At 36.0% G+C, this 27,131-nt stretch overlaps 1 protein-coding gene across 2 annotated transcripts in view; it reads left to right on the top strand.

The window, feature by feature from the left end:
* Positions 1–27,131, top strand: part of GPC5 (glypican 5) — a 1,124,783-nt gene that overhangs the window by 206,826 nt on the left and 890,826 nt on the right. For both annotated transcript variants that reach the window (XM_016224145.2, XM_087814275.1), the window contains exon 3: positions 10,944–11,638. In XM_016224145.2, coding sequence (XP_016079631.2) covers positions 10,944–11,638 — 695 coding nt within the window. The remainder of the gene's footprint in view (positions 1–10,943; positions 11,639–27,131) is intronic.

The raw sequence follows: 27,131 nt of genomic DNA, 5'->3' as shown, positions 1-27,131 counted from the left end.
CAGTATAGAGTGGAGCTGGGAAACCCCAACCCTTGACCCTAATAAAATTGGAACCCCAGGCCAGTGCACTTCCTCTCTACCTGGGATTTCCCTGTGTGGCCCCAGGTGTGCTGTGTAATTTCCAGGTCTTGTAAGTAATAAACCTGTATCTTTTCAAAGTTTCCTGAAGGTTATTACTAAAGGGTGTCTTGCAACTATAACAACCACAAGCAACGGTCCAGTCACAACATTTGTTACTGATAGGTTGAGACTACTGCGAATCAATGAGGTAACATGGAACAAGAACCAGGGCTTTGAAAAATCTGGCCTAGGATTTAGAGGAACAATAAAAGAAAAAAAAATCACCCATAGTGGATATAAGAGAATCAATGCCATAAGATTTAGGGGCTGGAGAAACGAGGACAGTGCGAGCCCTGAGAAGCCATAGGAAGAGGTTGATAGAGATCTCTGGACCATGTAAGTGGCTCAGTACAACCCCTAATCTGATCCAGTTATTGCTCCCTGCCTGCCTAAATCTTTAATTCCCTAATGGAATTTACAGACCAATATCAGCAACAATCCCCATATGCTCAACCTTTATCTTTGAAGAGAACTTGACTTTCATATTCTAACTAAATCTTAATACACCTTCCCTTACAGTGTCATTGAAACCTTTTTTTTTTTTTTTCCTGGAGGGTTGGCAGAGACCAAGAATGTTAACTGTCTTCAAATTTATTTGGTGACAAAGATCTTACATAGGATCTTTCTTTCTAGAGATTAGGATGAATTTTCCAGTTAAAAATTACAAAAACTAGAAGATCCTTAGCTGTTTTGACTTCAACACAACATATGTAGTAGGGCTTTCTCTTCATTTATTTTTGCTATATTAATAGTATGGATTAATTTCAAAATAATTATAGTAGCTAAATTGGATTATCCCACATAAGTGTTCAATGTGCTAAATTAACAGTGAAATCTTTCCATTTTATTTAGGTATATAAATAAAGTTGTTTTATTTTGGCTTAAGTATATACCAAATGGACCATCTTCAATTAATTTAAATAGACTTTCCACCTCTTTAAAAAGAGACCATATATGCTAATGGTTAAGAACCCAGAGCCTGGAGCCAGAGACCTTGGATTCAAATCCACGCTATTTCATGTTCTATGTAAACCTTCTGCAAATCACTTATATTTCAGTGTTTTACTTGATCATCTTTAGAATAATAATAACAATTATAATTATTATTATAATAATTGTTAATAATAATAATTGTTATTATTATTATTTTAAGACTACTCAAACCATAGGTTGGAGAATCAAGGGAATTAATTTACTAAAAGAACTTAGCAAAACACCTAGTTTAGTTTATGACAAATACATAGAAGTGATGGATTATTATTATGATGAATCTTGAATGCATTTTGAGCATTTTTTTACGCACTATGCAGGTATGTAGCATGTACAGATTTATTTAATTCTCACAGCTACCCTATTAGGTAGCTACCATTATTCTACCTGTTTTCTGATGAGAGTAAATTAGGGGGTAAGGAAGTTAGGAAGTTTACAGTCACAACAACCACTTAACTGGAGTGGCTTTGAACCTAAATCTATCAGAACAAATTGTCCCCTGCTTTCCTTTTAAAGCATGGGTCAAGGCTTGGGGGATATAAAGGTGACAGGACAAGATCCCTGTCTCAAGGGACCCATGGTTTCTCAGGAAAGGCATGAGGCTCCTAACAGTCATTCTTAAAACACATCTCTGGATGTAAACACAGGATGTAAACACAAGAGGATGGAGAGATCACCAGGCATCATCCTTTTCTTTAGTTCATTTGAATCTCACAGGTATCAGAATAGACGTTTACCATATCCATTTTATTAAAGATAAAATTGATGCTTAGAGAAGTTAGATGGACCATATGATCGGTACCTGGAAAACCTAAATTAGAATCAGCATCTCCTTTGAGTCTCAAGTATAGACGTGCTCTGTCCTCCCTGATCAGTATTATAATAGGCTGTGTACTGGGGACTAATATCAGGGACTAGTTCCTGAACCTGTAAATGTTGCTTATATGGAAAAAAGTCTTTGCAGATGTAATTAAATTAAAGCTCTTGACCTGGGGAGATTATCCTGGATTATCTGGGTGGGCCCTAAATGCTCTCACATATTTTGTTAAAAGAGTGAGGCAGTGGGGATTTGAGACACATGGAGAAGACAACATGGACCGTGAAGGCAGAGACTTGGATTTACACACCCATAAGCTAAGGAATACCAGCAGCCACAAGAAGCTGGAAGAGGCAAAAACAGATTCTCTGCTACAGCTTCTAGAGGTGGTGCTTCCTGGCCTATCCTGATTGGAGCCCAGTGGTTCTGATTTTTTACTTTTGGCATCCAGAGCAGTGAGCAAATAAATGTCTATTGTTTTAAGGCACTACATTTGTGGTAATTTACTCCAGCAGTAATAGGAAACTAACGTAAGGATCCTCTGTGGTTGGGAAGATGTTCACCTTGGTCTACATTGTTGCTCCCATTCTCCTCAAGAAAATCTCTTTTGACAGACCTGCCAGAAGACTCACTACCTGTTTGTATTCTGTATGGTCATTTATCAGACTTCTGGTCACCTTTCTGTATCAACTCAAGATTTCTTTACCTGATTCATTCTGTTTCTCTTGCCATCATTCTTGGCAACTTCAACATCCACTCATTTAGTATTCTGGTATCTGGGCGTGCCCTAGATCACATTCTTTTGCTTATTCAAAGAATTCTTTCCCATAATTCCCATACCCCTTGCTCGGTATCAGTGTTTATTTGTTCATCAAATTTCTCCTATCAGCATATGAACATCCAGTAAATTCTCTCTTCTTGTAAAAACAAAAATCTTTGACCTCATATTTCCCTCCAATGCCTACCTTGGTTCTCTACTTTCATAGCAGCAAATATTTGCAAGAGAGTTGTCTATATTGCCTCAATGTCTGTTCTTTTTTGTGCTTATACTCTGTTGAGGCAGCACTTGTCAAGGTCAGTACAAGCCTTGCCTTGGTCAGTTCCCATGGTCAATTGTTATTCCTCATTGCAGTTGACCTCTTAATAATATTTGACATGATGGATTACTTCCCTCTACTTGAATCATTTTTTTACCTTTGTCCCTGGCTTACTCCACTTTCCTGATTTTTTTCTATTTCTTAACTTTACTAGCTTTTTAAAAAATATGTTTTTATTGATTTCAGAAAGACGAAGGGAGAGGGAGAGAGAGAGAAAGAAACATCAGTGATGAGAGAGTCATCACTGATCGGCTGCCTCCTGCACACCCCTGACGGGGGATTGAGCCCTTAACCCGGGCATGTGCCCTGACCAGGAATCGAACTGTAATCTCCTGGATCCTAGGTCGATGCTCAACTGCTGAGCCACAGCCAGCCAGGCAACTTTATTGGCTTTTTATTCTCATTCTTCCTTCTGGGTGCTCTTCTTTTCCTGAATCTCTAAATTCTTCCTTATTTTCTCCTTAGGTTATTTCATCTAGTAATATGACTTTGTTCTCCTTTACTCTCCTTGTCTGTCACTCTCAGATCGACATCACCAGCCTCAAATTTTCCCTTGAGACCCAAATTACTTCACCTGTATACTGATAAACTTGGTTCAGATTTCTAATTGGTGCTTTTTGTTCAATTTTTATTTCTTGATTTTAGAGAGGGAGAGAAAGGGAGAGAGAGAGAAACATCAATTTGTTGTTCTACCCATCCATGCATTCACTGGTTGCTTCTTGTATGTGCCCTGACCAGAGATCCCTGGGTGTATGGGGTTGACACTCCAACCAACTGAGCTAAGTGGTCAGGGCTTCCAGTTGGCATTTCACTTGTAACATGTTCAACTAGAACTTATAATTTCCATCTTCCTCCACATACAAACATGGTGCCTCCATAGTCTGGCCTATCTCAGTTGATGGCACCACTGTTTAACCAGCTGCTGAGGCACCAGTGTCAGTTATCCTTCATTTATCCATTTTTTCTACATCTACCACCATACAACAGAAAGTCCTTTTGGTTGTTATTACATAAGGCCAATGTGATCACTTTTTGTACCCCCCCCCCCCCCCACTGCAATTCAGCCCACCAGTGTCTGTCACTCATACTCTTACTATAGCCTATTACCTGGACTCCTTGTTTTCACTCTTGCCCCTGCCCTAACATTCCATTCTCTAGTCAGCAGACACTGTGATTTTTAAGTATAAAAACCATGTCACATATCTCCATGTTTAAAATTCTCCAGTAGATTCCCATCCATGCTGTCAAAATGCTAAGACTTTCTTCTTTTTTGTGGCCTAGTAGTATTGCATTGTGTGAATGTAACACAGCTTTTTTATCCACTCATCCACTGATGGGCACTTCAGCTGCTTCCAAATGTTGGCTATTGTAAAAAGTGCTGCAATGAACATAGGGGTGCATATATATTTTTTTGAATCAGTGTCTTGGGTTTCTTCAGATATATTCCCAGAAGTGGAATTGCTGGGTCAAAAGGCAGTTCCATTTTTAATTTTTTGAGGAACTTCCATACAGTTTTCCACAGTGGCTGCACCAGTCTGCATTCCCACCAACAGTTCATGAGGATTCCCTTTTCTCCACACCCTCACCAGCACTTGTTTGTTGATTTATTGATGATAGCCATTCTGACAGGCAGAGTGAGGTGATATTTCATTGTGGTTTTAATTCGCATCCCTCTGGTGATAGTGACTTTGAGCATCTTTTCATATGTCTAATGACCATCTGTATGTCCACTTCGGAGAAGTGTCTACTCAGGGATAAATGTTTATTCAGGTCCTTTGCCCATTTTTTAATTGGATTTTTTTTTTTGGTGTTGGGTTGCATGAGCTCTTTATAAATTTTGGATATTTAACCCTTATGAGATGTATCATTGATGAATATGTTCTCCCATTCAGTGGGTTGTCTTTTCATTCTGTTGATAGTTTCCTTTGCTGTGCAGAACTTTTTACTTTGATGTAGTCCCATTTGTTTACTTTTTCTTTTGTTTCCCTTGCCTGAGGAGATAGATCAGGAAAAATATTGCCATGAGAAATGTCTCAGACTTTTTGGCCTATGTTTTCTTCTATGATTTTTATGGTTTCGAGCCTAACATTTAATTCTTTAATCCATTTTGAGTTTATTCTTGTGTGTGGTGTAAGAAGGTGGTCTGGTTTCATTTTTTTTGCACATACTTGTCCAGTTTTCTCAACATCATTTTTTAAATAGACTATCTTTACCCCATTGTATGTCTTTTTGCCTCCTTTGTCAAATATTAATTGGCCATAAAGGCATGAGTTTATTTCTGGGCTCTCTATTCTGTTCCATTGGTTTATTTTAAAGATTATTAGGAGATTTAATTTTAAATCTTCAATGCACAATAATTCATGAAACAATCTACAGTGACTTGTTTGGCAATGATATTATCTGTTACATAAGCACTTATTTGAGTTTAAATTTTGCTAAAATCATAAACTGGTTTTCAGAACATAAATGGTTATAAAATGACATTAGAAATAAATGTGAAGCACCATGATAGCCAAAATAATGGGGAGGGAAAAGAGGGAGGAGAAACGTTGAGAAAGCATTTTTCCATATAGTGCTTGTCCTAGGAGACCAGATTAATTACCAGCATATTAATTCTTGGTGGTACAGATTAATATTCCACTCACTATTTATTTGTATAGATGGCTAATTTCTGAAGAATGATATTATAAATCATACTGGATAACATTAAAAAATATGTCATTAAATTAATATTCCAGAAAACATTTATTACACATTTTACTTTATGAAAAATTGAGTAAACATGCAAATATCATAGAGATGAATTCAGTGTAAACACTTCCAGACTGAGGAAATAGATAATTGCTGCTTTTATTTAAATATGCATATTTTCAGAGTGGCTATAATGGTCTTCTGATAATTAAAGGAATTATTAAATGTGACTATTAAAATTATTAGAAGGCATTTTTGTTTAAGATAAAGCAGAAGAATTACAGCTCATTGCAATGTATATGTGATTAAAACTGGTTGAGAAAGTACTCTTAAAATGATCTACATATCTTGTCATCTGCCTGTAATTCAATTCAGAAGGATGTATAATCTAGGGCACAAACTAGCTCTAAAGTAGCAGTTTAGTAATGAAGTATCTGTTGTAGTAACACAATCTGCGACTTGAGAATTGCAATGCACAAAAATGTAAATTTACTATGAAAATTTCCATCCCATATACACATTGTAAAACCATCTGATTATCCATGGTTGATATAATTTAATCTTTCTCCATCTATTTTATTGCTATGTTTGAGGATATCTGTGGTCTTGAATTGTAACAGACACTTTAAATTTTGTATTTTAAAATGTTCATATATCAAAAATAATAAAAATATGAAAAGGTTCATAAAATGTCTGTTCCTGTGAGGATTGGTTAGGTTATTACAACAGTTATTTCATGATCATTACATTTGAAGTCAACTTTATCTTTAAAGTAGTAAGAGCCCTATAAATATTAAATTTCTCTCATTGCAAAAGATACCTGCATATTAATCTTCACTGATTTTGAAATTTGTCAACTTTAATTTTAAATCCCTATCATCTGATTTTATCTCCACCAGTTTTACTTAAGTTTAGACCCTTGATTTAAGTTTCAGAAATCATTTATATGTATAATAAAATGTCTCTGAAGGGAGTGTGGGCTGGGAAAGGTGGCAATAAAACTTCTTGTTGTAGGTGTTTTCTTATTAAGATTTCACAGAATGTTAATGTTGAAAATTGCAGTGGGTGCATATAAATGTTATGCATTTCAACTTTTTACTTTGTGAGATAATACATAAATCGATTTTCTCATAAAGCTGGAAGAAATTATATTTTTATTCAATCAGCAATTAGATTGCAGTTTTTATTCAATCTACCACTCTTAGGAACAAGAGGAAAGTTGGGGTTTTGGCCGTGATAGACTTGATCTGATATTATTGAAAAGAAGAGGTTATTGAAATGCTCAGTGAAAAAGAACAGAAAGATCATTTTTTCTAGTCTGTTTCTTAAATTCCTTACGTAAGCCTAACAAATGTTTATCTATTTTCAAGATATGTTACCACCTTTATTACCACATGAATAGAAAACTATTGTTTGTATAGCTTGAATGAGGGGCATTTTTTATTTATTAAAACTTTGTAATGAAAGGAACTGTTTAGTGTCTCCTTAATAGTTCAGTAAATGTGATGAATTATTCAGCACCTAACCTACCTTGGATTTATAAACTAGGATTTTATATGTGAATTATTCTTTTGCATTGCAGCAAAATATTTTGTTTGACAATTCTTTTAAAAAGTTTAAACTGTTGTTAAAATAAAAATATTAATTTTATAAAATGGAAACACTCAACTCTGTGATGAACACAGTAGGAAAACTAGGTGATAGTTCTGCAAATTCAGAGTTGATACAACTAATATTAGTAAATTTAACTTCTGATTTTACCAACTTTTTATAAAATGTATGAACAAATAATTCAATAGATTGGCTTCTAGATTGTTTAGCTTCTGATATTAGAATTTTTATATTAAAATTTTATGAACCTATTAGGGCCAAAAACTTCACAAATGTTCATTTCTACACATTAAAAAATGAAATGTATATAGAACATGTGTTTACAGTTTTTGTCATTGATTGAAGAAACATTTATAATCACAAATATGTACATAAAATCATGAAATATGTATGTAAAATAAATACATACCTAACATATGTTTAGGTAATTCAATAACTGGAATGTGTTAACATCAGATTTAATGAAGATTGAAATGAAAAAGAAAAAAGAAAAAAGAAAAATAACTTATATTGTGATGAGTTAATAGAATAGTAAAAAGCTTTTACAGAATACATTCATTTTAAAGAGCCATTGTGTGTTTAGCTATTCAGGAAATGATCAGAATGTTGAAGTTTGAGAACATATAATCTTTCATTCAAAGGGTAATAAAATTAATGCATAATTATAAAAACTGAAATTTTAATGCATGTGCTATTAGGAAAAGTTTTAAAATGTTGCTGCAATACATTTCTTAAAAATTTTCTTCAGTTTTTTAGTTATTTTGTTAAAAGAAAAATAAAAACAAAGCAGAAGAAAATTACTCTGAAATAAAATAAAATCAACATTGTAGAATATTTTTAGAAATTTATTTTTTAATTACAGACTCAAAGAGTAATCAAATTAGGTTATTGCGTGTAGTGCAGGACAATCTTCCAAAGAAATGATATTTGGAAGCACTGCACTCATATTTTAGAATGGATGCAGCTAAATATTAAGTATATTCTCTTCAATATTGCTTTTATAAAAAATTAATTGGCCAACCTGTTAGCTATAGCAATGGAAAAGATAAATTTCCTATATTCCTGAATAAGTTATAAATTAATGGGAGTAGAATTTATAAAGAAACATTTTGTTTTTTACTTTAAAAAATTGTGTATTTGAGCATTATTTAGAGTTGGCAGAAGTCAGATAGAATCTTTGTTCTATTGCCTGGGGTAGCATGCAACCTTTATTTCACTGAGAAACATGGCAGGTATCAGTCACACTCACCTATAGCATGCACCTTAGCAAAGCATGAAATAGTGCCTGTGATGTATGGGTATCTTTAACCTATCCTTATTTTAAATTAAAAAAAAAAAGGCAACCTATCTCACAGTTCATAGCCACTTAGAAGGTGCTGAGAAAAATGAGCCTATGCTATTGATAATAAATAAGCTTAGCAGTTTTATTTTAGTTCTGACCACGGAAGTTTAATTTGCTTCTCACACGCATTCCCGTGGATCTGTCAAAGCTTTAGTAGTGGCTGACACTGCAGCTGTGGGGTCAGACTGTCATGGTAGAATGCTTGTTGAACCATTATAAAAGCAAAAAAAACATTTTATAGATATCTACAATTGCAATGTTTCAAAAACTGGCCAAGTCAAAATAAATCCCCCCTTCCTGGATCAAGACAGGCCTAGTGAGTGAGAACCCACAGTGCAAAGACCTGGCAATCAGTATTTTCCCCAGCAGCCCAGATGATCAGGCCAACTTGGGGAAAGCATGTGTTAATTCTCTCCCGAGTGGCAAAGCAGCTAATCTCAGTTGAAGCCTTCAGTTACCATCCTATTTTCATTACATTTTAATTGAGATTTAGCATACAGCTTTTACTTCAGTGGGCACTAGAGATGCATAGGTAACTTCTGAGTTCTGCCTAGTTAACAGTCTTGAGTTTGTAGTAATTTAGTTGCAACAGCCTTTAAGATCTGTTGCCTTTAATTGCAAAGTAGAATTTCTCTCATAGTTCTGGCTGCTGCAACAGAATATCATAGGCTGGGTGGTTTAATAAACAAGAGAAGTTTATTTCTCACAGTTCTGAAGGGTGAGAAGTCCACGATCAAGATGCTCATGGATTCATTATCTGGTGAGAGTCCACTTTCTGGTTCACAGATAACTCTCTTCTCTCTGTGTCCTCACCTGGTAGAAAGGGCAAGGGAGCACTCTGAAATCTCTTTTATAAGGGCACTAATCCCATTCATGAGGGCTCCACCCTCATCACCTAATCGCCTCCTGAAAGGTTCCACTTCTAAATAACATCGTATTAGAGATTACATTTCAACATATGGGTTTTAAGGTGAACAGACACGATTGCATGCACCTCGATATATCACACTAAATTCTGGAACCCAACCTGAGTCAGTCTCATGACTGAACAGGATCAGGATACATGATATTGTGTTTTATCTGTCTGTGCTTTTCACGAAAGTGGTTAGTTTATTTTAGGTACTATGGCATATTCATGACACAGTTCCATTTCACCAGCTCTCCCTGCACCTATGCTTTCTATTTAATTTTATTCTACTGTTTTTCCAACTCTTTTTATAATATATTCAATGGTTTTATTACTGAATTATTGTGTGGTCTTTTACAACCTAATTAAAAATAACTATAAGATTGGGGCTATGGGAGATAATTTTATTGATGTATTTTATAATTGATTATATATTGATATAGTCTAGTATCCCATTTAGGGTAATTATGAAATGTAATTACTAGTGTATCCAAGGTGGTCAACTGCTACCTAAAGCTATCATTTTGAAATATAACACTTACTTGCTGATTACTATTAACCTCTCTTAATTTGTGGATGAATTATTCTCTGTTCTTTCTGTGGAGAAATTGATTTGAAAGTATCAATTACTTAAGTAAAAATAAAATGTCCCACAATAAAGTCTTTGAAGACAAGATGATAAAACCAACAGACGATAGTTGAGAGAGAAGGTGGTCGTGCAATTATTTATTTTCATCAATTAGCATTGCCCATGACTTTCCCACTGTGTAAACAAGGTTTGACAATTTAGTGGTTTAATCATAAAATCTTTTCCTTTCTTTTAATTTGAACATGCAAGGAGGTCCAAAGATTGTCAGGCTTCCTTTGGGAATTATACTCTCTTTGGAGCAATGAGTGCATAGTCTACTAGTTTTCATTCTGAAAAAGATTTTGAAAAAATATAAGAGTACAGCAGGTGTTGAATCAAGAATTTAATATCACTATCTTTTATAAATAATGGACTCATGATGGGAAATTATTTTCTCAATGATACTTTTTTTTTTTTCTGTCATTAGTGGGTTATGAATGACTCTGGGATAAAATAAGAAAATACCATACATGTGAATTCTATTTTTATTTCTATATTTTTTAAAGGTGTTTGATTCTTGGAAATATATTTCTGTAAAACAAGTGTGCTGTGTGTAATGCTCACTATTGACCAGCCATTATCCTTCGAAAGCTAAATTGGGTTTGTAGGCTGAGTGTCCTCATTTAGACCCTTAAATTATTTTCAATGCATTAAGCTCATTTGCCGCCTGGAGCAGATGGGTGAACAGTTTTAACATGAATACTAAGCTTTTCCATCCTTTGCCTCTGCTTTTGTTACAGAAACCCTTGAAACTCTCATCAGACAAGCAGAAAATTATACCAGTATACTTTTTTGCAACACCTACAGGAACATGGCCTTAGAGGCTGCTGCTTCAGTTCAGGAGTTCTTCACTGATGTAGGGCTCTATTTATTCGGTGCGGATGTTAATCCTGAAGAATTTGTGAACCGATTCTTTGACAGTCTTTTCCCTCTGGTCTACAGTCATCTCATTAACCCTGCTGTGACTGACAGTTCCCTGGAATACTCAGAATGCATCCGGATGGCTCGCCGGGACATTAACCCGTTTGGTGACATCCCCCAAAGAGTAACGGGGCAGATGGGGAGGTCGCTGCTGCCCAGCCGCACGTTTCTGCAGGCGCTGAATCTGGGCATTGAAGTCATCAATACCACGGACCATCTGCCCTTCTCCAGGGAGTGTGGCCGAGCCCTGCTGAGGATGCAGTACTGCTCGCACTGCCAGGGCCTGACTCTCAGGAAGCCCTGCATGGGGTACTGCCTCAACGTCGTGAGAGGCTGCTTGGCACACGTGGCAGAGCTCAATCCACACTGGCATGCATACATCCGGTCATTGGAAGAGCTGTCAGATGCCATGCACGGAACATATGACATTGAACACGTGCTCCTGAACTTCCACTTGCTTGTTAATGATGCTGTGATGCGGGCTCACCTGGACGGGCAAAAATTATCGGAACAGGTAAGCAGCCGCTCCATATTCACTGTCTGATTTTTTAGAACTCAAAGATTAGCCTTATACATTAAGTTTGTTGATTATAAGCCCGTAATTATGCACTTTAAAATTATGGCAGCTTCACAAAATTAAGTTTTTTCTTTCCCTGTTCTGAGGCCAGCATTGAGCAAACCTCGGGGAAGCAGGTTACTTGAGTATCTCAAAAGATTAGAATCATCATTGTGCTTATATTTTATAAATATGTTTTAAACAAAACTTTTGTCATATGGAATTGCATGGTGGATTTACAAAGTGCATTCTTCTCTTTTAAGTAAATAGTTTGATTTCATGTCATAAACAGCCCTGTGACTGTCTTAATAAACATAAATTATTACTAAAAAATTGAGTCTTTTCTAAATGAAACAACTGAGATTCTCTTTTTAACTTATAGTGACAGAAAAAGGAGAAACTGACTTTAAATTCCTTGAAAATTGACTCATTAATATTTATTTCTGCCAACTCTAAAGTGATTTATAAGCTATTTATCAAGCTTTGATAACCAGTCACACATCAATGAATTTAACAAATTCAAAACAAATTACTGAAAGCCCACAAATAATGACTTTCTCACATTCCCAAAGCAATCTCTGAGATCTAGTACTTCTAAGTCTAATCTCAGTAAATACATATTTCCACTTTACGAAATCCATAGAGGCACCTGATATATCATATTTCTGTTGGATGAATTTCAACTGGAAAAAAAATGTTCTCAATATCCTGAGAAAATAAAAAAAATATCTTCTGTTTAAACCATTAGAGAAACATATGCCAGATGAGATCTGAATCCTTCATCTTTTTGGAAATTTGCCCCTGCAAATTTGGATCATGGTGGAAGGAGGAGTTTTATTTGGCCCTTTGATAACCCCTCCTGAGGTTGAAATCACTGGCAGTGGTGAGGGCCAATCAAGAACCATGTCCCTCATGAGGCATGTCTAAATTTTATTAGTAACACGTTAGATAACAAGCTTGCATCATTTTTGAATAAATATTTTGTAAGACTTTGAAAACGTTACATGATTCATTTGTGATTTTATCTTTCTGAGAAATATTATGATATGAATTACTTGAGAATAATTATTCAAGTAATTATTATTTATTTATAACCGTAATTCTATATTTCTGCCTAATTTCCTAAGAAAGGGATATTTGTTAAATATCTTATAAAGGTCTGAAGGCCTATAAAGGGGAATCTGGACAAAGATCCCCCAGAGGAGTGGCCCATGGAGTTTGTGGACAGCTGTCGTTGGAAGGTTCATCTTTTTGGTGAATGAATATCTACACCCTAAACTGCCATGTGCAGCACTCTAGATCGTAAGCTTTGGTGATAGGGGATAAGTCTCAGCCATCTTGGACGCCAGATATATGAGAACTATTATTCTGCCTCTTGGCCTGCTATCTTCCATCTAGGCTATTCGCTCCTATTTTATTCAATTCTTCCATAGATGCTTTCTTTGTAAGATCACTACTTGAACCACATTCAGCATTATTTTTAGTAGTTTCAGGTGTAGAGCATAGTATGTAGACAAACATATACATTACAAAGTGATCCCCCCATATTTCAAGTACCGACCTAGCACCACATATAGTTATTTCAATATTATTGACTATATTTCCTATGCTGTACTTTATATCCCCATAAATATTTTCTAAGTACCAATTTGTACTTGTACTTCTTTTTTTAAAAAAAATTATATTTATTGTTGAAAGTATTATAGATATTCTCTTTTTTCTCCATTAACTCCCTTTTTCACCCAACCCCACAACTCGCCTTCCCTCTTGACAGTCATCAACATGGATGGACCCAGAGGGTATTCTGCCAAATGAAATAAATTAAGGTGACCTCCAAGTTCTGATCTAGGGGTAGGACACCTGTATCCTCCAACTGGATAGAGAAGGACTCTAACAATGATTTACCATAGTGCCAAAAGTTATGTAGTTATAACTCCCGTCAGTAAAGTAGAAAGCATTGGAAAAATTGTCCAAAACATTAAAAGAAGGTGCCTGGCCGGTGTGGCTCTGTGGTTGAGCATCAACCTATGATCCAGGAGATCTCAGTTTGATTCCTGGACAGGGCACATGACCGAGTTGCGGGTTCGATCCCCAGTAGGGCCGTGAAGGAGGCAGCCAATCAATGACTCTCTCTCATCACTGATGTTTCTATCTCTCTCCCCCTCTCTCTTCCTCTCTCTGAAATCAATAAAAATATATTTAAAAAAATTTAAAAGAAGGTAAGACATTATTCCATACTCTTTCAGTGATTTAATAGGGGAATTATCTCTAATTATATGTAGTTTTTTTCATTTTTACTTAATATTGTACTTACTATAAGGGCTATAACGATGCTCTGCTTCAGGTGCAGCTGGAGGTCAAAGTTCTCTCTTCTGTACATGCCTCAGATGCATGACTTGCAGTTTTGATCTGTTGTCTCCCAAAAACAACTCAGTATCTTGTTAGAAACAGAATAGGACCGTTTTTGAGTTGGTTCTGCAGTTACAAATACACAAATTAAAGATAAAACATCATAGAAATAGAAAACTGAAAAATGTTTGAACTATTATAATTCCAAGAGCATAATGAAATTACTGGAAGCATTTGCTTTAAAATCAGAAATAAGATATTGCTGTCAGATATTACATTCTTCAAGCTAAAGTTTACATGGAGGCACTAATTAAGACAACTATACAACACCTCAATAAAAAGTAACCTAATGAAAATGGGCAAAGGATTTAAATAGACATTCTCCAAAAAAGGTATATAATAGTTACTAAAACATATGAAAAGATGTTCTCCATCATTAGTCTCTAGAAAAGATTTTCTACATTATTAGTCATGCAAATCAAAACAACAGGACAATGGGATATCACTTCACACCCCCAACGGTGGCTACAATAAAAACAATTGACAGTAACAAACCTTGCTGAGGCTGTGGAGAAATCTGAACACTCATGCCTCGCTGGAGGGATTGTAAAATGGTGCAGCGATTTGAAAAACAGCTTGGTAGTTCCACATAAAGTTAAATATAGAGTTACCATATGACTCAACAATTCCAGACCAAGGTGTATACCCAAGAGAATTTAATACAAAAACAAAAAACATGCATAGATATTCACGACAGCTTTATTTGTAATATCTCAAAAGTGGAAATGATCTAAGTGTTCATCGGCTGACAGATGGATAAATAAAATCATTTTTAAATCATACAATGAAATATTATTTGGCAGTAAGATAGGAATAAATTCCTGATGCCTGCTACAACATGATTGGACCTTACGAACATTATGCTATGTGGAAAAAGTCATAAAAGACCACATATTATATGATTCTGTTCATATGAAATGTCTAGAATAGCAAATCCATTGAGACAGAAAGTATGTTAGTAGTTATCAGGGGGCTGGGGCCATGGGGGATTGTGGAAATTTCTGCTAATGCCTCTAGGATTTTTTTTGTGAAGGGATGTGATAAAAACATTGTAAAATTACATAGTGGTGATGGCTATACATTTCTCTCAGTGTAGTACAATTCACTGAACTGCACATTTCAAAAGGGCGAATTTGATGGTACATGAATTGTATAACAATAACACTGTTATAAAAAGTTATAATGTATAATTTTGAAAATTGACTCATACAAATGGAAAACCAATATATTCTGGTGAATAATTCCCATTTATAGCTTTATTCTTTTTGTTGGCATATGCTCCTTGAGATTGGGAATTCAGAGGGACAATGTTTCTTCTCACTGTCATCCAAATGACGCCAAAAATGTTTTTAGAGATATTTTATCATCAATGCTTCAAGGTCCTTCAGAGAAAGATTTGCTCCATATATTAAAGGTGTTGTTTTCCTTACAGATAGTAAACTTTATACCTTGAAAATGGCTTTGCTCATTCAAGATATTTTCAGGTCAGATAAACATGAATAGGTAGATAATTTCATTCATTTATCCAAATATTTAACAAATATGCATTGAATGCTTTCAGTGTACCAGGTACTGCTAGACATTGGGTATATACCAACTGGGTGTGCAGCTGTCCTGTTGGAATTTATATTAGGCTAACTCACTTTTCATAACCACTTCAGCATGTCTAGTCTGTTCTCCACACAGAAGTCAGAATAATCTTTCCAAGTTATAAAATAGGTTATGCTTAAAGACCTTCAGTGGCTTCCTGTTGACCTTAGAATAAAATCTAAAAGCCTTATATTAACCTTTAGAGCTTTGCACGTCTGGCCTTTACTACTCACACCACTTTTAATAATTCTTTGTTCTAGCCATGCTGGAGTTCTCTTGATTCTGTCATCATGTAGTCTTCTCACTTGACTCTTGTCAGTTCCATTTTTCTGGAAATAAGCTCTTTCCCAACTATGCCTCCCCAAACATTTATCTAGCCAATTCCAATGCCACTTTCATTTTGGTCTCATCTTAGGCACTGCACCCTCTGGTAAGCATTCCCTGGCTTCTGTAGAAAAGGTTAGCCAATTTTGTCATATATACTAGTAACACCGTAGCTTTTCCTTTACAGCATTTTGCATACATACAGTTATTTAATTATTTGTGTGTGTGTGTGTGTATATATTTTTACCTGAGGATATTTTTTCCATTGCTTTTCAGAGAGAGTGAAAGGGAGAGAGAGAGAAAATGAAACCAATGTGAGAGACACATCAATTGGTTGCTTCCCGGAGCTGGGGATTGAGCCTGCAACCAAGGTACATGCCCCTGACTAGAATCGAACCTGGGACCCTTCAGTCCACAGGCCAGTGCTCTCACCACTGAGCCAAACAAGCTAGGGCTTTTGTTTATATATTATATTGAGTTGCATGTGCCAGAGGGCAGAGACTGTTCATTGTGATATCCCTAGAGTCTAACTATTGGTGGACATATGAGTTCCTTGATGAATCTACAGTAAATCTGGCCTTTCTTTTCACCTGCATTGCCTGGACTATCAGAAGTGTCTCCAAATTGATTTCTCTGCTCTACCTTTGCCTTATTTGTGTCCAAATTCCTTGTCATGGTGTCTGTGCCATGACACCATTAGATCTCACTTATCAATATCATTTTCCTTTTCCTGACCATCCTCCCTTGCATTCATGTCCCAGATTAAACTACTTCACCCTTTCCCCTCAACTCCACGGGGACCTGAATATTCTTCTATGATATGCACTTAACACAAAAAACTGGAAGCTTGTCCAAGAATTTACTGGATCTTTTTCATGTTTTTATACTCCCAGTGCCTAATAAAGTACCTGGGAACATTTCTTGAAATGAAATGACTTCCTGACTTCACAGTAGAAACTTCTTGATTAATGCATGGAATTAGTTTTAATTTCAGACATTTACAATTTTTCATTGAATTTTAAATTACTAACATTTCATATATCCATGAGAGCACAGCAAGACAATTGCGATAATCTATGATTCTTTTAATGAAAGCACAAAATGCTTCCATTTCAACTTTTATACAGATAAATACTCTGGTATCATTAATAATTATATCTACATTTATCTTAGGCCCAGTCAAAAATCCCATTTATCAAATTAGGTTATTATAAATAAAAGCAAAACAAAAATAAGAAACACTGAAAACAAATCTTGGTAGAAGTGCATATGATTTACATAATTTGGGGAGTGGTCCGGCACCATGCTTTCCACTCTCTAGTTTTCAGTCTAGGAAGACAAATATCAAGCGTCCATTTCACATATTCATTTGGCACTAAGGCCACCAGAAATGCTTAGGAGCTGGAGCAGGACTGAGGCAAGAACTGAAATATGTCAGTAGAATTAAAAGATGCCCTTTAGATTCTATAGACATATTTCTGGTTCGCAGAATCTTCATGGTTTATCTAAGGAAGTTTTAAAAATTACTTGATGTAGTTCACTAGTGTTCTTTTAGGTGTTAGTAGTACGCATTCTTTTAAAAAATATTTCATGATCTTACATTTGGGGAAAAACAACATACAATATACATCTCCTAGATAGTATTGCAGGTTTTCTTCATGTATATCAGAGTGTCAAAGATTTTGATAAATCCTGGTACTTTAAAATGTTCATTAGCTATATTAAGTAGGGCACTTCCAATATATATATTTAACCAAAACCACCTTTTTGCCTGGACACGTTATGGATTTTCTGCTAAAACCTTTTTAGAAAATGGTGCTCAGAGGTATGTTTCATGATTTATTTGGGCCTTTGTCCACAAGTAAATTACTTTTAGGGGAAGTTGAAGACAATGTAGCCTGGTGTCTGGCCAGGTAGCTTTAAGTTTAGAGCTAGATCATTGACAGCTGTGAACCTCAGATGGATCCCCTCACATCACTAAAGGGTTGGTCACCCTAAAATTGACCATAGGATAACAACTGAGAAACTGAGTTCCTTTGAAAACACCATGCAAATTTGATTGAATTGTGTGTTTTCCAGATGTAGCAATGTGAATATAGAAAACCAGGCATTCTCTTGACCTTCTAAAAGTGGTCTATATCCATAGAGGGAAAAGCAGACATATCTGAGACAAATATCTGCCTGTATATTATTCTTCCAGCTTTATGCTAATCATTTTTATTCAGTTCCTTATCTATACAAACTGAGAGTTGCAATATTCATAAGGAACCATGAGGATGAATTCTTAAGTTCAAAACATACACTTAAAGCAATGTAAAACTTCCAGTTAAAAAATATATATTACTTGGGTAGATTGGTGTTCTCCCACTAACTTGGATGAAGGTAAGACTCTTTCATAAATGTATTAAAAATTTGTAATATTTAATAATTAGAACATAACATTTTAATTAGTTATTGATCAACAATATAATCTATGCAATTAAAAAGCACATTATAAGCATAAATATCCTTGATAGAGGGCCCACACAGGGGTATACAAAAGTCCCACCGCTACGTCCCAGCCTAGAAGATAATACATAGATTCCTTCCACCCCACTGCCTGGCCTTCTCTGACTTTGCTGGTGGCTTTTCCTCACACTGACCATCATCACACAAGCCTTAGAACAAAGGGATATCAGTACATTTCATACAGAACAAGTCTTTTCCTGTTCAGACAACAAAGGACACTCCTGCTTTCAACTTTACTAACCTTCCATCTATGCAGTACAATATTAAGATTGGTGGGGGAAAAAAGACACCAAAGTAAAATTAATATATGAATAAATACAAATAACAGCAAAATGCATGTATGCATTCATTTTTAGTTTACAAGCATGAGGGATTTTTAAAATAAAACAGCTAAAAGCAGTTGTTTCTGAAAATTTAGAAATAAGTAAAAAAGTGTTATCCCCCTTTTAAAATGCTTTCTTTAATGCCTGGATAGCCATATGTAGCTAGGTGATGATAGTACCTGTACCTTCTTTTCAGTTTCCCCTCTTTTTACCATTTTCCACAGTTCCCAGGATAAAAAGGAACGTAGTTAACAGTAATGCATTTTCTCTCTTTCTTTACTTTCATATTTTCCACCTCCTATCATTTCAGGTTTTTGTGATATAAACAGTGGTTTATTCCTAAAGTCACGTTGGGGACCTTCGTGACATCAGCCTGCTAGACATTGATTTCTCAGATTAAATTACCACCTTATTTGAATATATCCAAGGCAATCTGAGCACCAGTCAGATGTATACAGTTTCGACTTGACACTCTCTCAGAATGCCCCCAAACTCTTTGAAACCCACAAATCTAGACCTGAACCCATCATCTTGTCTCCCAAACCTAGTTCCTCTTTGGTATCCTCCGGCTCAGCACATCCACCTAGAATCTTAGGAATCATCCATCCATGACACCTTCTTTACCTCTCACAAAGTTTCAAGTCCTGATTTCTATTGATTTCATATCCAGAATAGATCTCAAATATATTTGAGTCTCTCCTTTATACGAGCAGCCATTATCTTACTTGGATGGTTGCAGGCAGAAGTGTCCTAATTATTCTAATCTCATTCAATCTCCCTGTCTTCCTCCCTGCCTCATCCCATCTGCAGGGTCACCAGAATAGCATTTGGGAAACTCAGTTGTAACCTCATTTTCTCAGGATATAATGCCCTTCAGTGGTAGAGTTGAGAAATCTCTTTTATGTGACCATCAAGACCCTGTATGTGTGACTTCTAAACATCTCTCAATTCTATTCTCTCACCAGCAACTACCCTCTGTCCTCCGGTACCCTCTGTGACTTAGATATTCATATTCTTCATCCATTTACTTTTTTGCTATTGGGTCATTTGTCTTTTTCAACTATTCTGAATAATAAGCATCTGTCTATTAGATATGTTGAAATTATTTTCCCGGTCCTCCGTGTCTCTTTGAAGTACCTTTCTAACAATTTTCTGACAATGCAAATTTTTTTACAAAGGAATGTGACAAGGAATGTTCTTTATAGGTCAGAAGATATGAAAATTAAGAAAGGCAGTAAAAACTACAACTCCTTAGTGTGGTAAATAGGCAGGCACAGTGTTATACTTTGAATACTATATGGAATGAGGTATGTAAATTATTCCTGGAATTGTCATTTGATTATGACTAGCAAATGATGTGGCTGAGAAGAAACATACTAATTCATTTGCATAAATGTGTCTTAGCTTTGTTCCGGTGGCCAGGGGGAGGCATTGATAACTATTAGGAACAACTGAAAACACAGCCAAGCAAAGTGCTTCCTCTTCTCTGTTCCAGGCTTCTACCGGGCAAACCCTATTGAGATGTGCAAACCGAATGCTTGCAAGATTGCTAAATAACCTCAAGTTGAGAGGTGAAGGTTGACTTAATTTCACAGGTGATATTTTAAATGAACTTTGAAAGATAACGTTTAGGCAAGCAGAAAAGAGGAAAAGTACAAAAACTGAAAAATACAGGGCAGCTCTGGATAGTATGAGTAACACAGCTTAGCTAAAGCACCTAGAGTTTAAAGTGGAGTGCTGGGAAATTTCAAGATTCAGTTGTAAATTCCTATGAAATGCTTTAGTTTGTACTTATTAGGGAATGGGAGGAACCAGGAAGGCTTTGGATCAGAGAAGCAGTAGGGTGGGAACTGTGCTTTAGGAATGTTAATCCGAGAGGGGAAGGGAGAGGATTAGAGTTGAGAGTGTGTTGGAAAGAATGTCAGCAAGAAAACTCTTGCATCTTTCCAAGGAAGAGCCTATGAAAGCTCATTCCAGGGTGATAGGAATTCCAGTGCAGGGGAGAAGGGAAAACATGAAACCTTGGGACCAGATGAAATAACAGTATTGTTTTGAACATTTTAAATCTCTAGGTGATGCCACTTCTGGAGCATCTTCAGATATTTTCAGCTTTGAAAAAGTGGGGAAAACATGGCCATATTCATTTATTCTCCTTTTAAATTTTTATCTAATTATTACATTGAGAAATATTTACTTTTACAATGTAGGTTTCTTACTCCCTTTGATAACTGAAATGGTTAAGTTTTTATTTGTGTCTCTAAGGATCTTAGCCTTTTAAGGTCCCCATATTCTTTTTTTTATTTTATGTTTTTATTGATTTAAGGGAGAGGAAGGGAGAGGGAGGGAGGGAGAGAGAGAGAGAGAGAGAGAAATATCAATGATGAGAGAGTCATTGGCTGCCTCCTGCACCCCCCACCCCCATGCTAGGAATTGAGCCCACAACCCAGGCATGTGCCTGACTGGGAATCGAACTGCAATCTCCTGGATTATTGGTCGATGCTCATCTGCTGAGTTATGCCAGCTGGGCAAGGTCCCCTTATTCTTGAACTTGATTTCAGGCTACTTCTCTTTCCTTCCCTGTGGTTTCGCGCCACCTGAATATGGAGATTGTACTCCTGGGTGGCCTTCTTCTCTTGGTGGCAGAGCCCAATAGTTTGTAGAATATTAGACTGTCGTACTCAAGGGATTTAAAATGTCACAAAGCTCAATGATCACATAAGGAAAAATGTACACCCTGCCCCAGAGACCATATTGAAAAACATAATTGAATCAGACTTTGCCTAGTAGAACCAAGTCAGTATGTGCTGTTTAGAGCTGTATTTCATCCCCATGCTATCAGCCTCAGGATAGGATTCCTCTCTCTCTTTTTTTTTTCTTCCTTCCCTGATGTCTCTGGTTCCTAGTGATTTTTTTTTTTTATGCAACTTACTGCTTATAACATTCTTTTGACACATAGCTTACACTCTACTGAGACATTGCTTATATTGTATTCAAGTTAACGTTACCTATTTATCAATTTATTTTTATCATTGGAAATCTTCCCTAACTAGATTATGAACTCCTTAAGGACAAGAAATTAGAGACTTGGCAAGTGTGTTCTAGTTCAAGATTTTATTGTCCTTATCAATAAAACACTTTCTCTACACAGTTAAAACAGAAACACACACATACATATATATATATTTTACAAAATTCCCACTGCTGCACTGTTAAGTATGTCCATTTTTCCTAATTCAAAAGATGAACAGAGCTTATCAATTATTTGCTTAAAGTCAGCTTGTACACCAGTGGTATGACCAGCCTCCTCAGATGACCCTTCAACTCCCCCAGCAGTAAATATCTATAATCTGATTGCCAGAAACAACTCCATTGTGCCTTGCTTCCCCATTTACATCATGACCATCAAGAACCCAAGACTCTTGGATTCCTGGAATGATTAGTCCGACCTGTGTATGTGGTCATATGTATGACCCTGTCTCTCCTCCTGCCTTCCCAAACCCATCACCAGTACTTGCACCTGCTCTGAAACTGCAGTTCATGTATCTCATGGTAGTCACTTCCTACCATTTCAGCTCACTTACTCTTGTATGTCTTATTTCTTTTTTTAAAATCCTCACTCAAGGATATATTTTTATTATTTTTAGAGAGATGGGGAGAGAGAGAGAAATATCTCTGTAAGAGGGAGACATCAATCCATTGCCTACTGTACACACCCTGACCCAGTATCAAACCTGCAACTTAGGTATGTGGCCTCACCGGGAATCGAACCCACAACCTTTTGGTGTATGGGATGATGCTCCAACCAACCAAGCCAACTGGCCAGGACTTACTCTTGTATTTCTAATCCAAAGATTATTTTATCTCATGGAAATGTTCAAAATATTTACTCTCTTCCCTCGTCCCTCCCCCCACTTATTTCTCTCCTTACCAGGATCTAGCTTCTCCAATGCCTGTGAACATAATTCTCATTAGCCATGGATAATTGCAGAAGTAAAGGCATTCCAAGTTCAGGTTATTTGTTTAAATGACGTGTCTCACACACTTTGAAAAATATCTCACTTGTTTTAGAATAGAATTCTCTTGGATCAAATGATCTGAAACAGATCTCTGCCATTAAACATGCTATCATGTTGCAATATGTACTGTCGTAAAACAAAACAAAACTTACTTGACTCCATGCCTTCTCTAGGCTTTGCCCCATAAATTTGCTCTCCTGTACTATAAAACTCTGAAAGAGTTGAGTATTTTCAGTCTTTGCCTTCTTATTTCTTTTTATCTCTTGTACTCCCACCAATCACCATGCTTTTTGCCACACTTCTCCATATAAACTACACTTTCACAGGTCTTGTTTCTCATCATTTTCATTTTATTTTACATGACTGTCAGTCACTTTGGATGTATTTGATCATTTCCTTTTTTTATAAAACACCCTCTTCATCTGTATTTTGAGATATTTCACTCTCATGGGATTTCTCTTACTTCTCTGAAAACTCAGAACCTTTTTCAACTTCTCTTTGTCTCCACTTGTAAATGTTGGAGTGCCCAGGTGTCCGCCTTCAGTTCTCTCCTCCATCTACACTCACTCCAAGTACATGCCGACAACCACATTTATGTATCTTGCCCAAACTCACCCCTGAGTTTTCAGCTCATATAACTTCAGCCTATTGGACAGCTACTCCTGCACGGATAATAGTCACAGAAAGCGAAACATTTCCAAAGAGGCTTTTATTTTTCTCCCCAAATCCATTCTTCTCTATCTCACATTATGACACTTCTATTTACCCAGATGCTTCAGCCTAAAAATACCCAAAGTGCCCATCCAGTGCGGCTCAGCTGGCTGAGTGTTCTCCGTGCACCAGGAGGTCGCTGGTTGGATTCCGGGTCAGGGCATGTGCCCGGGTAGGCTGCGGGCTCCATCCCCAGTAGGGGGCATGCAGGAGGCAGCCGATCTATGTTTCTCTCTCACTGATGTTTCTCTCTTTCTCCCTCTCCCTTCCTCTCTCTGAAATCAATAAGAACATATGAAAAAAAGACAGAGTAATAAAAAAAATTTTAAAATAAAAATACGAGAAGTTGTTCTTGAATCCCCTGGTTCTTTTACTTCTTATATTGAACCCATCCTCAAGAAGTGCTTATTCTAACCCATTACTGTCAGTTATCTATTTTTAACTGAATAACATTCTTTTAAGACATAAAGTAATCTAGTTAATCTTCTATTTTTAGTTTTCCCTAATAGAATGTAAGTATGTTGAGAACGGGTTCATTGCAGTATTCCCATATCTTAGAACTATGGTTTTCAAACAACAAGTGCTCAGTTTATTCATTGACATTGCAATCTGTAGTTAAACAAAGACTAGAATATATATTTTGACATTTAGTCCTGGGACCTTTCTAAACTAATGTGTCCTTATAATTGGAAAAAAGGAAGATAAGAAGGAAGGAAAAAAGTAAAAGGGTGGAAGGAAGGAGGGAAAGATGGAGGGACGGATAAAAGAAGGGAGGGAGGCCCTAGCCTGTGTGGCTCAGTGGCTAGAGCATTGGCCTGCAGACTAAAGGGTCCAGGTTCAATTCCAGCCAAGGGCACATATCCCGGGTGCAGGCTCAATTCCCGCCCCAATTGGGGCCCATGTGAGAGGCAGCCAGTTGATGTGTCTGTCTCACACCGATGTTTCTCTCTTTCTCTCTTTCTCTCTCTCTCTCCCTTCCACTCTCTCTGAGAAGCAATGGAAAAAATATCTTTAAGGGAGGAAATTAAAAAAAAAAAAAAAGAGAGAGAGAGGGAGGGAAGGACAGAAAGAGAAAGAGGGGAAATAACTGATTACCTTGGTCAATTTTCAGTCTCTTCCTATTCCTGACTACAAGACAACTCAGAATAAATTAGTCCACAGTTATGGGTGGCTTTTCCTTTTCTCATTTGGTCACATTGGCACTGCAGCATCAGTATAGTAGTTTTACAGAAAAAAGTGGATTTTTATGAAGATTTTATATGTCTAAACATTTTCCACTTCAGCCTTCAGGTTGTATTTTTCTCTAAGAGTCCTGAACTAAATGATTTTAAATGGACTCATATTAAGTTTAATTAATGATGATGAATAGGACTGAAATGCAGAAGCTCCCTCTGGTGGTTTAATTTGCAGGTGTACGAAAATAGCAATGCAGACTCAAGCGCTTGTTCACAGTGGGCCAAACACAAGATCGCAGAAATATTGTTCTGCTTCTCCCTGTACCCCCTTCCTTCCCCTCCTCTGCCTTCTTCTCTTTTAATTTTAAATACAAAATGTGTTAGAGTGGCAACCTTTATGAAGATAGCTACAGAAATCCATAAGAAAAGAAAAGGCAACTTCTGGAAAATTAAGAGGAAAGACAAAGAGAAGCCAGCCTCCGAAGGCCAGACATTCTGTGGCTCCAAGTAAACACTTTTTAAAAAGAGTCTTATTTGCTCTTTGCTAACTATAGAGCAAACATATCTCTAGCTCTTACAAAGCAGAGATGGTAGGTGTTTTCTCCCTTATTCAACTTTAACATTGTTTTATTTGCTTTCTTCCCAGGAATTGGCCACCTTGTACGAATTTAGAATTTTCCTATGGATAACATATTTAAAGGCAGTGCTTCATAGAGCCTTAGTAATTTATAACCTATAAATATCCCTTGTTGCAACACAAAGTGGTGTTATGGTTATAAATTTTATATTTTTTCCATAGCTACCTTATGGAATTATTTTTACCTGGAACTTCTAAGTAGCATGTATATTATTTGGATGGTGGTTATGCCATGGTTTTAGGGTGTGATATTATGAAATCACTCATATTTTCACTCCCCTTAATACAAACCTAGCAAAAGCTTTTATAATAATATATTATCACTATGCCAGAATTCTAGTCATCATGACATTGATTTTTCTCACCAAAAGTAAACTTGGATGGGAAAACATCTGGCTTGCTAATGGGCTTTTTTAGGAAGATAGGACTTGTTTTATGATGGCTCCTTAAAGTTCAATTTTGTTGGATTTCATCTCTTGATCATATAATTTTATTATGTTGTTATTTTTGTTCAATTACTATTGTTTAATTATCACTTGTCTAATCCATTTGTTTAAAAGTTTTTCAATATTCATCCAGAATGTTATTATAATTTCATTGAAGTATACGTTGCATTATATTAAAAAAATATACTAGGATCATGTTTTGGGTGGAGTCTATCTGATTCAAATATTGAATTCATGTTATGATATAGGAGGATACTGTGATATGTATCTATATGATTAAAAGATATATATATATATATATATTTAGTTAAAACACTATGGCATTTGAAGAAAATTAATATATTTGATAATACAAGGGAGATTAAACAGGATTTTTATAATGTTTTATGAGTTTTACATATCTGCTTCCTCCTTTAAGTAATTGCATAAAATTACAGTCATTTAATTCATATATCAAAGTAGAATTAATCTACAAAAAATAGTGTTTATGAGGTTAACAACAAACCCAATGTGGGCATTGTATTAGGGTTCTCCAGAGAAACAGAACTAATAAGAGATATATATATCATTGATATATATGCTGTTTAATCTCCCTTGTATTATCAAATATATTAATTTTCATCTATATCATTCTCGGTATAGAAATATATTTATTATGAGGAACTTGGAGACTGAGAAGTCCCACAATCTGCTGTCTGTAGCTGGAGACTCAGGAAAGCCAGTGGTGTGATTCATTGAGTTCAAAGGCCTGAGAACCAGGGGTGCTGATGGTGTGAATCTCAGTCTTGAGAGCAGAAGATGAGATGACATATCCCAGTTCAGGCCCTCAGCGGATTAGATGATGCCCTCACATTGGAGAAGGCAATCTACTGAGTCTATTTATTTAAATGTTAATTTGATCTGAAAGCACCTTCACAGACACACGCAGACATAATGTTTAATCTGGGCACCCTGAGGTTAGTCAAGGTGAAACATAAAATTAACCACCGCAGGGATTCAATGTGCAATTATATCATCATTAAAATGAATATTTATCAATTGCCTCCCAAGTGAAAAGCACTGAAGAAGGTGATACTAAAACTTGATAACAACTTTTAAAAGGTATTTGTAACACCAAAATATCACTTATTCTCTAAATATTTAAATATGCAGTTTCAAAGATCTATGTGGATTAGAAAGGTTTTAATTTGAACCATAGATTTCAAGTGCAGCTACAGATCAGTAGCAATTTTATATTGAAAATCTAATATCTTGGAGAAAACATGGAGGATTCATAAATTCAAGAATATGTAACGTAAGTTAATTGTAAAAT

The sequence above is a fragment of the Miniopterus natalensis genome, chromosome 2, assembly GCF_054644295.1.
Source record: "Miniopterus natalensis isolate mMinNat1 chromosome 2, mMinNat1.hap1, whole genome shotgun sequence".
NCBI classification, from domain to species: Eukaryota; Metazoa; Chordata; class Mammalia; order Chiroptera; family Miniopteridae; genus Miniopterus; species Miniopterus natalensis.
The sequence above is the reverse complement of the archived record's forward strand: the minus strand, read 5'-3'. Positions and strand labels throughout refer to the sequence as shown.